Source organism: Strongyloides ratti (assembly GCF_001040885.1).
Source record: "Strongyloides ratti genome assembly S_ratti_ED321, chromosome : 2".
NCBI lineage: Eukaryota > Metazoa > Nematoda > Chromadorea > Rhabditida > Strongyloididae > Strongyloides > Strongyloides ratti.
Window position 1 is genome coordinate 10,410,741 of NC_037308.1, and position 14,534 is coordinate 10,425,274.

Here is a 14,534-nt window from a genome sequence, read left to right on the forward strand (position 1 = left end):
CATTTAAAATATATAATTTTTTGTTAGAAACATGGAGAAAAAGTCAATTTGTAAATTCTTTGAAACAAACTAGTTATCTTTGGCTATTTAATTTTTCACACAAAAAATGTCTAAAACTGATACTTTTTAACAATATGAGTGATTTTAAGAAAACTAGAAGTTAGAAGATACTTGGTAAAAATTTTTCTTTATCTTTTTGCTAAATAATACATTAAAATATAAGATAAAGAGTTAAGAAGTGACTCATACACACCTCTACAGGTATTTTGTATCAAATAGTAATGATAATATAGTTAACAAAATGTGACAATATGGAAAATATGTATGAGATCTTATTTTAAGAGTACGGAAGAGAAGGTTGTTAAGATTAGGGAATTAACTTGTGATTCAATTTTTTAAGATTTTAAATAATTTTTCTTTATTCAAAAGTATTTTATTGTTGAAACATTGATATTATATTACTTAAATAAATTATACTTCCTTTTAACTATTTAATAAAATTTAATATTATAATAGTTTTATAAGAATAACAGGAAATATATCAATTTATTTTACATATGTAATAAATTATGTACTCAACAATAAGTTATTTCAACAAAAATTTAATTTTATTGTTATTTATTATTTTTATAAACGTTTATTGTGATTTTTTGACAAATGAAGATTTTTATAATGCTAGATTTATTTTGAATGATGTACCATTGACACAACGATTACATGATATGAGAATTCCTAAAACTGTAAGTTTATTTTACAATTAATTATTAAATTTATATTAAAGAGATTTAAAAGAGGAAGTGTAGTAATTTATGATCAAGATAAATGGCCTGATGGAAGAGTTCCATATCAATTATCATCACAATATACCTTAAGACAACGTGCAGTTATTGCTAAAGCTTTTAATGCTTATTATACTAGAACATGTATAGAATTTGTTCCCAGAAATTCTACTGATATTGATTATGTTTATATATCTAAAAAAGATGGATGTTATGCTGATTTTGCTAGAGTTGGAGGAAAACAAGAAGTTTCATTGGCTGATGAATGTGTTGACTATCCAACAGTCATCCATGAATTAATGCATGTAATTGGTTTTATTCATGAACATCAAAGAAGTGATAGAGATGAATATATTAAAGTTATCTGGAAAAATATTATTGATGGTGCTAATACAGATTTTGAAAAATTAAATTCACTAGGATTAAGTAATTATGGTGAAACATATGACTATTTTTCTATTATGCATTATGAAAGTACTGAGGGTTCAAGAAATGGTCAAAATACACTTGAATCATTGATACCTGCATTTACCACATTAATGGGAAAAGCACTAGATTTTACTGCTGGAGATTTAAGAAGAGTAAATAAAGCGTATAGATGTGATGATTCAATTAGATTTAGAAAATGAAAATAATTGTTACTTTATTGTTTTATATTTGTATATGTGAATAATGAAAAAAGAAAAATAAAATAAATAATTTTTATATTACAATGATGTTCTTTTTTTATATTTTTAATTTCAGGGACTTTAAAATTATTATTTTTTTAAAAATTTTTTTAAAAGGTATTCATGGATTTTATTGCAACGTGAATCTTAAAATTAAAATTTTAATATCGTTATTTTCTAAAACGTTTACTTGTATTTTTTTTTTCTTATAACCACTTTCAGAATTTAAATTTGTTTTTAAATCTTTTTTGTAAGTTCAAATTGTTAATATTTTTATTGTAAAAACAATTATCAATTTTTTCCTTTAATCAATTATCTTTTTAAAAATGTTTTTATCAGGAAGAAATATTTTAAAAATTAAATTATTTTGTAAGAAAACAATTTTATTATTATAGTTAAAAATTTTATACATCTTTTCAGTTACGTTATTTATACTATTATTCATCATTTACACTTTTTTGTGATTGCACTTATTTTAATTTTAATATTCTTTTTTGTCATTATTTGTTTTTTAAATATTATTACTAATTTTTAATGTTTTTATTTTTTTAAAAAGTTTTAACATGCTGTTTTTGAAGGCCTTTTATACAACTCCTTGTTTTCTTTTTTTTTTAAATGCTGTCAACTTTTGTTTAACATATGTTTCTTTTTTACAATCTTTTTTTTTGTTATAAAAAACTTATAGAAAAATTGGAAACATATTACAATTAATATACTATGAATAAACGAAAATTTATTTACTTATTTTTTATTCAAAAAAAAGATGGCTTTATCAAAAAATTGAATAACAGCGAAATTATTTATATATGATCATTGATTGTATGACTAATTTGAAATTCTTTCATAAATTCAATAAGTTCATTAACCTCATCTATAGTTATAGAATTATAAATACTAGCACGAATACCACCAACAGAGCGATGTCCTTTTAATCCAATCATTCCTTTTTTTAAAGATTCTTCAATAAACAATTTCTCTAAATCAACATTACCTTCTTTTCCTCCTATTCTAAAAGGGACATTCATACTTGAACGATATTTCTTATCAATAGGTGAAAAATAAAAATTGTTACTTTTATCAATTGTATCATACAAAAGTTTAGCTTTTTTTCTATTATTTTCAAAAATATATTTTGTTCCACCAATTTTTTTAATCCAACATAATGTATAATAAGTCATATGTATAGAAAACATACTTGGAGTATTGTAGAGTGATTTATGTTTTGCTGTTTCGGTAAAATTTAATATTGATGGACAATATTTTGAAGGTTTATTAAGAAGATCTTTTCTAATAATAACTAATGTTACCCCTGAAACACCAAGATTTTTTTGTGTTCCAGCAAATACAATACCATGTTTTGAAACATCAAATGGTCTAGAAAGAATGTTTGAAGAAACATCAGCAACAATTACCGTTTCTTTAGGTAAATTAATATCTTTAATTTCAATTCCATGAACAGTTTCATTAGCACAATAATAAAAGTATTTTGCATTTGGTGTTAATACCCATTCTTCACGGGGTGGTATTGTTGTATAATTTTTAGTATCCGGAATAACTTTATTAACTTTGACATATTTAGATGCTTCCTCTGCAGCTTTTTTTGACCATGTACCAGAAATAAGATAATCAGCTGTTGCCTCTTTATCATCACCAATTAAATTAAGAGGAATAGCGGCAAATTGTCCTGTACCACCACCATGCATAAATAAAATTTCATAATTATCTGGTACTAACATTAATTCTTTTACTAAATTAATTGTTTCTTGAAGAAAATTTCCAAATTCATTTGATCTATGACTATGTTCTATAATATTTTTAAAATTTTTTATTATTTTTTATAATTAAAAACATACCAAAAAGAGCTAAACCTGTACCATTATAATTACAAAAATCACTTGATGCTCTAATCATAACCTCAGTAGGTATTTTTGATGGTCCAGCACCAAAATTAATTTTTTTAGTAGCATCTAACATTTTCATTAGTAATTAACTATAAATAATAAAATATTAAAATTATTATTTTTAATTTTATGAATAAAAATTTTGTTTTAATTAATTTTATATAGCTTAAAATAAAATGATAAAATATATTTCTAATCTTATCAAAATTTATAGACAGGGAAATTCTTACTACAACATAAAAATACTTAATAAAATGATTATATATTAAATAAATATTTAAAGTATTATATCATAAAGGTTATATATAAAAAAGTTATTTAAAAATATAAAATATTTTTATTGATGGTCACTTTATATTTAGATTTATAGTGTCTAAGTTTGTCTGTTAATCACAATTTATTACTGCCTACAGTTGTTGTAAAAAAAAAACTTAGTGATTTGTTTTATATATCTTAATTTATAACTTAACCAACAGCTACAAGCTATATTTGATTACCGATAAACTAAGTTATATTGTTAAAATAAATTTGAAAAAGTGTGTTTATCATGTGAAGTTGCATTTTTAAACTAAAGTTATATTCATCACCCTTATAGCATCCTGTTTTAAATAATTATTTTTATATAACTATCATTAATTATCAAAATTATAAAGTTAACATATATATTGAAATTTTATTAACAAATAAAGTTATTACCTAAAAATAAATTTTGTTTTGAAAAATAAATAATCATACTTGACCAGTGAAACTTTTAATTTCTTTTTTTTTATTCTGAAAATTTGATATGCAAAATGTTATCAAATTATGACATATTTCAATATTATATTAAATTGATATAAAATTAAATATTTTAAAATTTTAGAAAAAATATGTAAAGGAAATTTCCGTCCAAAAATTTTAAGATTGATAAAAAATGAAATGTTTTTAGTGATACTGGAAAGAAGTCTTAAAATAATAGCTAAAATCATAAATTTAAATTTTATTAATGATTATGGAAAAACTTTATCTTTAAAAATAGTAATAGTTAAATAAAATATCATAAATCTGTTTTTTTTTTCTGTTAAATTCCAGTTACAAAACTTTATGAAGTTAAAATTTTACATTTAAAAAAAAACAATTTATTTATTAAATTATTTATTAAAACGATAAAAAAAAAACTTAATATTTATCTTTTGAGAGCTGAACATCAATATCACTTGGATTTTTTTCATTGAATACTCTAAAGAAAAAAAGACATAATTAGAAAAAATAAAGTAACATACCTATTAACATTAAAATTGAAAACACTATCAGTTGTTGTATCTAAAATTTCGACTTCCTTTAAATTCAATTCATATTTACCTGCATTACTTTCTACCTTAATGTTTAAACTAACTAATGGTCCTAGAGAAACAGCTTCAAATTGAAATGTTTGTTTAACTTCATTACTAAACCATTCATCAGAATCATTTTTCATTTCTCGATATCCTGAATTACCAAAAGTTCCAAAAACATTTAGGTATACTTTAATTTGCCCAATAATGTTGGCTATAATAGTTTTAACTTGGTAGATTGTCGTTGCCATAGGTGGTATATCTGGCCAAATGGCAGAAAATTCTTTAATTGAATTATTATATAATGTTTCATTTAAATCACTAAATCTTAATTCATCACCATTTATTATGTCTGTTATTCGTATTCTTTCAATATATAAATGATCTTCATTTTGGTTTAAAACTTCATCTTCCTCTTTTGACATTAAACGATCCATTTTTATTGAATTAACAGTTTCTATTCTTATTTTTGTTAATAAACCTAAATCACATTCATTTGAATTAAAACTTAATTTATTATCAATTGGTGTTAAATTAACTGGATTTAATGTTATATAACTTTTTTCACCACAAATTATAATTTGTGGAAGTAAATTTGAGGTATTATCAATAGTCATTGTTAATAACCATTTTGATACATTACTATTTTTTTGTTTCTTTTTTGATATTTTTGTTGCAAGACCTTCCATATTTGATACAAACATTTCTTTACAATATATAACATTTTCTTTTTCATCATTTAATGGTAGGACAAAAAGTTTACCTTCTTTAATAACATATCTAAATGGATTATGTAATGATTCTCTTATATAAATTTTTTCAATCATCCAATTTGGTAAAACATTAATTTGACAATCATGTGCATCAAAAATATTTTGTAAAATATTCATTCCTTCTAACAAATCAATGGATGCCTTACTTGGTTGATAATATATTCTAACACCTTCAATATTTCCAACACTAACTGCTTCTACTTTAAATACAAAATCATATCTACCTTTTTTTATAATATTAGAATTTTCAAAACAAATTAATATTCTTCCAGTTTCACCTAATGTTCCAAATATTTGTACCTCAGCTGAACTTTCATTTAAAAATTTACTTTCATTATTTAAAATAATTTTACCCTCATATTTATAAATTTGTAATGGTTCAAAACCAGGTCTATAAATAGGAAATTCTCTAAATGATTGTTCACTTTTTTCTAATGATTTATATTTTAACCATTTATTACAAAATAGTACAAATTCTTCACCCGTATCTAAATCTTTCATCTCAATTTTTCGTATAAAAAAATTTGGTTTAATACCAGTACCATCAATATCAATTCTAATTTTTAATAATTGTCCTATATCACCTAAATCTATTTGCATTAATGCTTTATTTGGAGGATTATCAAGTTTTGAATCATAAAGATTTTTACATGAATTTTTACCCATTGTTCCATATCCTGTTATTTCAAGATTTGATGTTGTACCACCTTCTCCTTTCTCTGTACCACCATAAATTAATAATTCCCAACGATTAAGACTTTTAAAATTTTTAGAATCAACAACATTATCTAAATAAAATAATGTTGTTGGTTTTACTATTCTTGAAATTTTTCCATCAACCTGTACACTATCAAACCATTTATTTATTAAAAATAAATATTGTTTAGGTCTTTCACATGTTGTATCAGAAATAATAATTCTATCAATAAATACACCACTACCATATCCCTCAGAATCATGACTAATTTCAATTTTTTCTACATCACCTAAATATTCATTTAATATTAATAAAAAATTTTCCATAGAATTTTGTTTAAATTTATATGTATTAGATTCTTGTTTTAAATATTGTTGACCACTATTTTTTAATGTTCCATAAATTATTATACATATATCAGCTTCTGTATCTGCAGCCCATCTATTTCCAATAAAAACTGTTACCATATAATTATAGGTTTCCATTGTATTTGTAATTATTTCACCAACAGTTCCATCATTATGAATTGTTACTTCTTCATTACTTGATTCTAATGATTCTGCACTACTTGTTTGATCTTTAATATCAACATTATCCTCCTTTTTTAATAATTTTTTTCTTTCTTTATATTCACGCCATGATTTTTGTATAACTTTTGAAGCATTATTTTTTTTAACATTAATATCATTATCATCATTATTTTTATTTTCAGAATTATTTTTTTCAGGAATTTCATCATCCTTTTTTGATGATAACATTTCTTTATATTTTTTTCTTGCTAGATATGTACGAACATTTTTTTGTATAACAATTGCCGCTTCATTTATTTTTTTTTCATCTTGCTCTTTGATTGCATCATTACTCTCCTGTTCATAATTAAGTGATAATGGAACATTAGCAATAATATCATTATTATCTTCATCATCCGTAATTAAATCTAAATCAACTTCTATATAAAAAAGTTAATATATATATAAATAATCATAATAAAAAAAAATTAATAATTTTACCTTTATTTCTATCATCTGAAATATAACTTTCATTATCATTATTATTATCATTTTCAATCTTTAATTCATTAGAATTTTTTATTTTATTTTCTTCATTTCCATCATCATCTTCTTTTTCTTCTTCCTGCGAATCATCATCATCATAATCATCTTCATCCTCTTCTTCAAAATTTTCTTCCCTCACATTAGAGATAGGATAATCCATAGATGGAGCTCTTCCATAATTTCCATTATAACTTCCTTCATTTTCACTTGTACTATGAGGTCTACCACTATCACTATCTTCATTTTTAATATCTTTATCATTCTTAGAATATGGTGTACTTTTTCTATTTGAAATAGCAATATTTTGTTTATGATTATCATATATCTGAGGAAATATACTTTGTTTTGTTAGTTTTTTTGATGCTAAATTAGTGAAACCATTTGCACTACTACCTGAATACCCTTCAAAAACGAAAATAAAAAAAAAATATCATAAATTATTAATTACCTCTATATGTTGGTGAACCTGATATTTTATCAGTATCTTTCTTATTTTTGGGTAATTTATTTGCCTTTTTATCATTATTAATTTTTGGTAATTGATTATCATAAACATATTTTGAATCATAAACTTTACCACGAAATATTGGTTTTTCATTTCTAGGAACTGCTAATACTCTTGCTTCATTTAATTCTAATAAATCTTGTATTGATGTTAATCTTTCACCTTGGTAACTATAAATTTTAAAAATTGCCACCTGAAGACCTCTACTAACTTCTTCAAGTAAATATTCAAAACTTAATGGACGTAATGGATTTAATAATGCTCTATAAATTTTTGATGGTTTACCATTTCTTACAAAAAATAATTGTTTAGCAGTTAATGGTAAACTAATAATATTATTACTATTTCTATCAATTTTTTTTTTATAAGCATCATATGCTTGTGATAATGGTATTGTACTTCCTAATGTAATTTTTTGGTCTACTTTTCCTTTTAATGTATCTTCTTTGAGACGACGAAATTTCATAACAGCATCTAAATCTACACCACGACATCGTTTTGTTGATGACCCTGCCACATATTTACCACCATGTTGTAATTCATCTAAACTTTTTATTGTATTTTTTCCATGAGGAGTTGTTAGGCGACGAACACCAAATGGTAATGATATATTAGAATTTAATTCATCTAATAATGAATCCATGTTACGATATCGATATTTTGATATTGGTACACGAATACCCTATATATAAAAAAAATTAATAATGACATCATTATTTAAAACTTACAGAAAAATAATTATCACCCTCTTTATAAAATACAACTGTTTTGGCAACATATGGTTCATTAAAATTAGAATATTTTGTATTTGGAATCATCCTATTATTCATAATATATTTATCATTATTAGGTATATTAGGTAATAAGTTATTTTTACCATCATTATTTTCTACTATATCTTTATTGTCATACTTATTATTCTCCATATAAACAGTAGATTGCTATAAAAATAAAAAATTAACTATTTTACAATTAAAGTAACAAAAATTTATCTTTAAAAAATATCAATTAATAAAGTATTAAATATTTCAATAACAATATTTAAGTTTTCCTATTAACATGGAAAAAATAATTAAAAAAATATATATTTAATGTATTTATATACATTATTTCTACAATATTAATATATTAAAATAAAATAAAAAAAAAAAAAACATATTTAAAATGTGCTCATTTTGTTACCTAAAACTAAAAAAAAGCAATAAAGTTTTCATGTACTTATATATACATATATAATATCAAAACATATTGTTTAATTGAAAGTTTTATAGTCTTTTAAAATAAATGCTTCATTTAATAGGAATAAAAATATTTATTTTTTTAAATATTTAAAAAAAACTAAATTAATTCTTTTATTTTAATCTTATTTAAAACAATATTGATAAAATAAACTTTAGTTTTTACAAATTTTTAATTTATAAGATAACTATAAATTATTAAAAAAATTTGATATTAAATATATTAAAAATCTCATAGTATTTCTATTGAAAATGATATTAATTTTAATGAAAAAAAAAATATTAGGTGGTTTCCAAAACACCAAAAATGATTTATGGATTTAAAAAGAAAAAAATTAAGTTAATTATTAATAAAATAACTAATTACAACATGTTTTCAAAAAAGTACACAAAAAAAAAACATACCGTAGAGGAAGATCCAGATATAATATTTCTGCTTTCCATTTTATAAATTAATATAAGTGTATATATTTAATTTTTTGATTTAATTTCTGAAACGTAAAATGTATAAAATTCATTATTTATTACTAGAATTCTTATCTCTTATACATATATATAATTATATTTTTCATTATAACATCTTTTACAATATAATAAATTTTAATCCATTGAAAAAATTTTTAATGCTTATATTAATAGTTAATTCTAAAAATTAAATAATACTGACATTTTTTTCTATTGAAATTTTTACATTTAATATTATCCTTTAACTTTTATCTTTATAATTTAATATTACGCAACATGTTACCATGTGAACAATTTTTTGCCAAGTTAAATTTATTTACAGTAAAATTTTCGCTATTAAACGTTTATTTATTAAATTTAAATAGAAAAATTAATTTTTTTTTTATTAAATTTTGATTCCTTAAAATAGGTATATAAAATATTTTCTATTTATTTTAATGATAATGTAAATTTACACGGCATAGGGTATAATTTTTAAAACAATTAAGAAATATATTTCATTTTGTTTTTATTTAAAAAAAATAATAATGTTTTAAAATAATTTAATAAATGAATATATATATAATTTCTATATATTTTAAATTTTGAAATAACAATAAGTTTAATATAACAAAAAAATTTTAAGATAATTTAATGATGAAAATTGTAGTGAAATATATTATGTTTATAATATAAAATAAAAATTTTATATACTATAAAAAAAGGAGAAACAATTCATGAAAGATTAAATAAAAAAAATAAGTTAAGAAATGGGAAAATTAATAGGAAAATTACACAATATTTCAAAGAAAAAAAAAAGAAATGTATAATGTAAGCAACAAAAATCTATTTATTTACATTTATATATATATATATACAGCAAAAGAGACATTAAAAATCTATACAATATATTTTGGCTTCTTACTGTAAGCAAAAGGAGAAAATATACTAGTATTAGTATTAATTTTTGTAGAAAATGTAGAGTAACATTTTGCAGCCTGAGTATTATTTAGTGTATTATATTCACTAAAAATTGTATCAGAATGTGTTCTATCATTTAAATCAACTGAATTTAAAGAAGCATTTCCTGCATCTGAAGATGATTCCAACTGTATACTATCCATATTTGATGGTGTCCTAGAAAGAAACTAACATTTTTAGAAGATCAATCTAACAAACCTGTTAATCATTGAAGTGTCATTTAATTGAAAATTAATTCTTTCTCTTGAAGATGATTCTAAAATACTTTCTGGAATGTCTTTTGAAGTAGTATTTTTTTTCACCCTAATCCATGCTACAATACTTTGTCCCACTGAAGTAATTATTTGAGCAACTATATTACTTATTATAACAATAACACCAAATCCACATGATAAAAATAATATAATTATACAAATCATTGTTGTATTAAAAAGAAAATAGAAAGAATTTTCAACAACACTATCAAAGATATCATTTCCACCTTGCATTTTTAAATTAAGTTAGTGATGAGAGATGGTTAAAAAAAATTAAATAAAAGACATCATTTTTATCCTTTTATATACAAAAAAATATCATCGTTAATTTATATGTTATTTTTATTGAATAAAAACTAAAAAAGAATACTTAGATTTTATAAAATGCTTATGATTAAGTTAAAAAAAAACATAATTTTTAAAGTATTACAATTTTAAAAAAAAAGTATGACATTTAATGATACTAAAATTTATTTTATTAGATACATAAAAAATATAAATTAATTTCTTTATTTAATAATATTAAATTTTAACATGAAAATTTAGCATGAAAAAAAAAAGTATATCATTATTACCATAATTAAAAGTTAAAATTATGTCTTCATTTTCCGTTTTTAATAAATAATAATACATTTAAAAAAAATTATTATGTGATATTTTAAAAAATATTTTTATAAATGTAATTAAATAGTGCAAAACAATCAAAGTTCTATAATAACTTATAAATTATCAAAAAGAATAAAATAATTTTTTTTCCCATAATAGTCTACCAATTCTAAAAATAATTTTTTTTCACATGGATAAAAAGTTTTATTATATTTTTACTTACAAAAAATATTAACAAAGGCAATTGAGTTTATCATCGAAAGTTTTTAAATTATTATTGTATAAAAAATGTAATAACTTGAAAAACGTTTTAATAAAAAAAAAGTAAAAAATTTTATATATATATTTTTTTTTAAATAATAAAGTATTTGTTTTCAATTCTATTTAGTTTAATGGAAATAAAAAATAATGTATATTTTTTTTTATTATTGTGATTAATAATATACTAAAGAATATTTTATTTTAAAAAATGAATATTATAATTAAATAATAAGAAATTAAAAATTAATAAAATTAAGATTTTGTCATTTAAATAAATTATTTATATAAATTAAATATAAATCAATACTTTTTTTTTAACAAAATGACAGATCAACATAGATTAATATACTGGTTTGGGGGTGGATTAATGATGGGTCCAAATTTTTCAGAAGTTACCCAGGAATCATGTCAAAATAATATAACGAGTAACAGGCCACCATATAAAAGAAATGCTGCTTTAAGAATGAATTGGTTATATACAATTGAAAAAAAACCTGTGTATTTAAATACAGGAGTTGCATCATTAGCAAAACTAATATTTACATATCCTAAAGAATTTTTAGAATATTGTAATACAAATTGTTTCTCAACTAAAGAAAAAAATGGACTGTTATTGGCATGTAATAAATATTTAAAGTTTGATAGTAGGACAAATCATTTTTCACCTGAAAATTATCGAAGGCAAAAAAGTGGTGCTAAATTTTTTCAATGGAGAATTGGTAATTCAAAGATTCATAGATGTTCTTCGATAACTTTTTGTAACACAAGTATAAAAAGTGCTCCTGATAAAAGTAATAAAAAAGAAAAACCAATATACGCAAATAACATACAAAATTTACTTAATGTATCCAAAAATAAATGTAATACTACAAGTGCTCATATAGATGATTCAAAAAAAAAATCAGTAAAATTTTCTTCAAAATCTGTAACCACTGAAAATAAAGAAGATGCACTTGATTCATATAGTAAATGGTTAATTGAAATGAATAAAAAAGCTTCAATAAAAAAAAATTGTAAAAACAAAACTGATGAAAAATCTCATCCAGTTTATGATGATTTGGATGATTTAATTAATAATGTTGATGCATTTGACTTAAAAGAAGATAAAAGTAATAAAACAGAGGAAGGATCAAATCCTACTAACAAAAATTTAACGGTTGAAAAAGATTATAATAAAGTCAAAAAATAGATCACATAAATATAGTTAACATTTTAATAGTAATTAAATATGTAAATATTTAACACAATTATTTACACTTTTTTTCAACCTTTCTATAATAAACCATATAATGAAAATATTTACATGTTACTATTTTTACAAACAAATTTTTCTCCTTTTTTTATTCTTTTAATCCATGGATAAAATTTTTATTGTAATTAAATTTACTAACAAAAACAATGAATGAATGTTTACTTCAAAAAGAAATTCAAAATAGTTTAAAAATTCAAATGTCAAAAGATAGTAAGTTTAATCGAACGATAGGAAAAATTGGAAAATATTTAAATTTATTAAGACATGAAGTTATTTATTGTAAGTTAACATTTATACAAAATAATCTATATTTTTTTAGTATTTGCTGCACTACTTTCATTATATCTTTTGATAGGTCAATCAGCTTTGCTAATCTCAAGATTAATGACAGTTTCTCTTCCATTGTACTATTTTTTTTGTAACATAAAGAAAAAAGAAAAATATGAAACTGGAAGACTCTTAATTTATTGGCCTTTTTATGCTTTTTTGCATGTATTGGATTATTTTTTAATCCATATTGAAAACAAAATTCCTTGTTATGTATTTTTAAAAACAATTTTTCTTATTTACCTTTCCTCAGAATGGAGTAGAGGTTCAGTTAGAATTTACAGATCATACATCAAACCATTTCTTCCCATTAGTAAATATTCAATGGTCAACGGACGATTTTCTTCTACATTCTAAGATTATTTTAAGAAGAAAATTAATTTTACAAAGGGGAACTAACGAAAAAATAATTTACATTGAAATTTGTAGTATGTCAAAATAAACATTTTAAAAAAAATATTGACTACATTTAATATAAGAATTCATTTACTTTTAAAAATTTTATAAGGTTTCCAATTTTAGTAAAATCTCCCTTTTCCAATGAAGCCATACATATATACTTTTTTTAATTTACACTAATTTTTAATAGCATCGTAGCTTATATAAAGTCCTTATTTCATAAAAACTTATTGAGATTATCATCTAAATCCATAAGAAATTTAATATTATTTATTTTCAGCAAAAGAAAGTCTTTAGAAATTCATAATTGTAAAGAACAAATTATTACTAAGAATTTTAAAATATAAATTTTAATAAATATTTAACTTTACTTTTGGAAAAAATTTTTAATTATGGCTAAATTATTTAGCTTGTTAAATTTAATTATTATCAATTATTAAAATTGTTTTTTAGTAAAAGAAGAAATTTCATTTTAGTTTAGAAAATAATAAATTATTTTATATATATTTACATAATATAATCTTGCACGGTTTTTTTATGCTTTATAAATATGACTAAATATTTTCATTTAAAAAAAATGTCTATTTTTGGATCAAAAAATTCATTTTCTTTTTTTAAAAAAATATTTGTTGATGCATTTGAAATTATATCTAAGTGAAAATGAAATTTTTTATTTTTTAATTTTACTAACCCAAACTTTATCTATGTATAATTATTTATTTCTATTGATGATGGCAGAAAAATACCAAGTTACGTTAAGTTATGCAAATTATTAAAACAGCGTTGTTTGTAATTCATTTATTAAGGACACTTTTCCAAATATTTTGTCGGTTTCTTTATAAGAAATCTGATGGTGTCTACCGTTTTTCTGATTGTTTAAAAAGGCGCCTTCACTTAGTTTTCTATGATTATTTCATCATTTTTATTTCATATCGTCTCTGTAGCATATTTTTCTTCGTTCCTTTCACCTTGTAAATACAAAATATTAAATTTTTAAGTTTTAATTTCTAGGGGTATATTTTGGATTTACGTTTTTAATCTTTTTTTTTAACTTGCATAAATTTTATCCATTTTCAGGATT

General features: G+C 21.2%; 6 protein-coding genes across 6 annotated transcripts; 3 read left to right on the forward strand and 3 right to left on the reverse strand.

Moving 5' to 3' along the window:
- Positions 1-569: 569 nt before the first annotated feature.
- Positions 570-1,408, forward strand: SRAE_2000330900 (Astacin-like metalloendopeptidase; the record flags this gene model as incomplete). The annotated part of the gene is made up of 2 exons (XM_024654488.1): positions 570-740; positions 782-1,408. The coding sequence occupies 2 exons, from the start codon at positions 570-572 to the stop codon at positions 1,406-1,408; spliced, it is 798 nt and encodes a 265-aa protein (XP_024507854.1).
- Positions 1,409-2,247: 839 nt separating this feature from the next.
- Positions 2,248-3,421, reverse strand: SRAE_2000331000 (Phosphoserine aminotransferase; the record flags this gene model as incomplete). The annotated part of the gene is made up of 2 exons (XM_024654489.1): positions 2,248-3,251; positions 3,301-3,421. 2 exons carry the CDS (start codon positions 3,419-3,421, stop codon positions 2,248-2,250), a joined length of 1,125 nt encoding a protein of 374 aa, XP_024507855.1.
- Positions 3,422-4,506: 1,085 nt separating this feature from the next.
- Positions 4,507-9,373, reverse strand: SRAE_2000331100 (PLAT/LH2 domain and Doublecortin domain and Lipase/lipooxygenase, PLAT/LH2 domain and Myosin-like IQ motif-containing domain and P-loop containing nucleoside triphosphate hydrolase domain-containing protein; the record flags this gene model as incomplete). Its single annotated transcript, XM_024654490.1, has 7 exons — positions 4,507-4,567; positions 4,611-4,650; positions 4,690-7,080; positions 7,142-7,588; positions 7,635-8,373; positions 8,420-8,632; positions 9,335-9,373. The coding sequence occupies 7 exons, from the start codon at positions 9,371-9,373 to the stop codon at positions 4,507-4,509; spliced, it is 3,930 nt and encodes a 1,309-aa protein (XP_024507856.1).
- An 899-nt stretch (positions 9,374-10,272) lies between these two features.
- On the reverse strand, positions 10,273-10,842 carry SRAE_2000331200 (Hypothetical protein; the record flags this gene model as incomplete). The annotated part of the gene is made up of 2 exons (XM_024654491.1): positions 10,273-10,510; positions 10,553-10,842. 2 exons carry the CDS (start codon positions 10,840-10,842, stop codon positions 10,273-10,275), a joined length of 528 nt encoding a protein of 175 aa, XP_024507857.1.
- A 955-nt stretch (positions 10,843-11,797) lies between these two features.
- On the forward strand, positions 11,798-12,664 carry SRAE_2000331300 (Hypothetical protein; the record flags this gene model as incomplete). Its single annotated transcript, XM_024654492.1, has 1 exon — positions 11,798-12,664. One exon carries the CDS (start codon positions 11,798-11,800, stop codon positions 12,662-12,664), a length of 867 nt encoding a protein of 288 aa, XP_024507858.1.
- Positions 12,665-12,873: 209 nt separating this feature from the next.
- On the forward strand, positions 12,874-13,411 carry SRAE_2000331400 (TB2/DP1/HVA22-related protein family-containing protein; the record flags this gene model as incomplete). The annotated part of the gene is made up of 2 exons (XM_024654493.1): positions 12,874-13,006; positions 13,047-13,411. The coding sequence occupies 2 exons, from the start codon at positions 12,874-12,876 to the stop codon at positions 13,409-13,411; spliced, it is 498 nt and encodes a 165-aa protein (XP_024507859.1).
- Between the last annotated feature and the right edge of the window lie 1,123 nt (positions 13,412-14,534).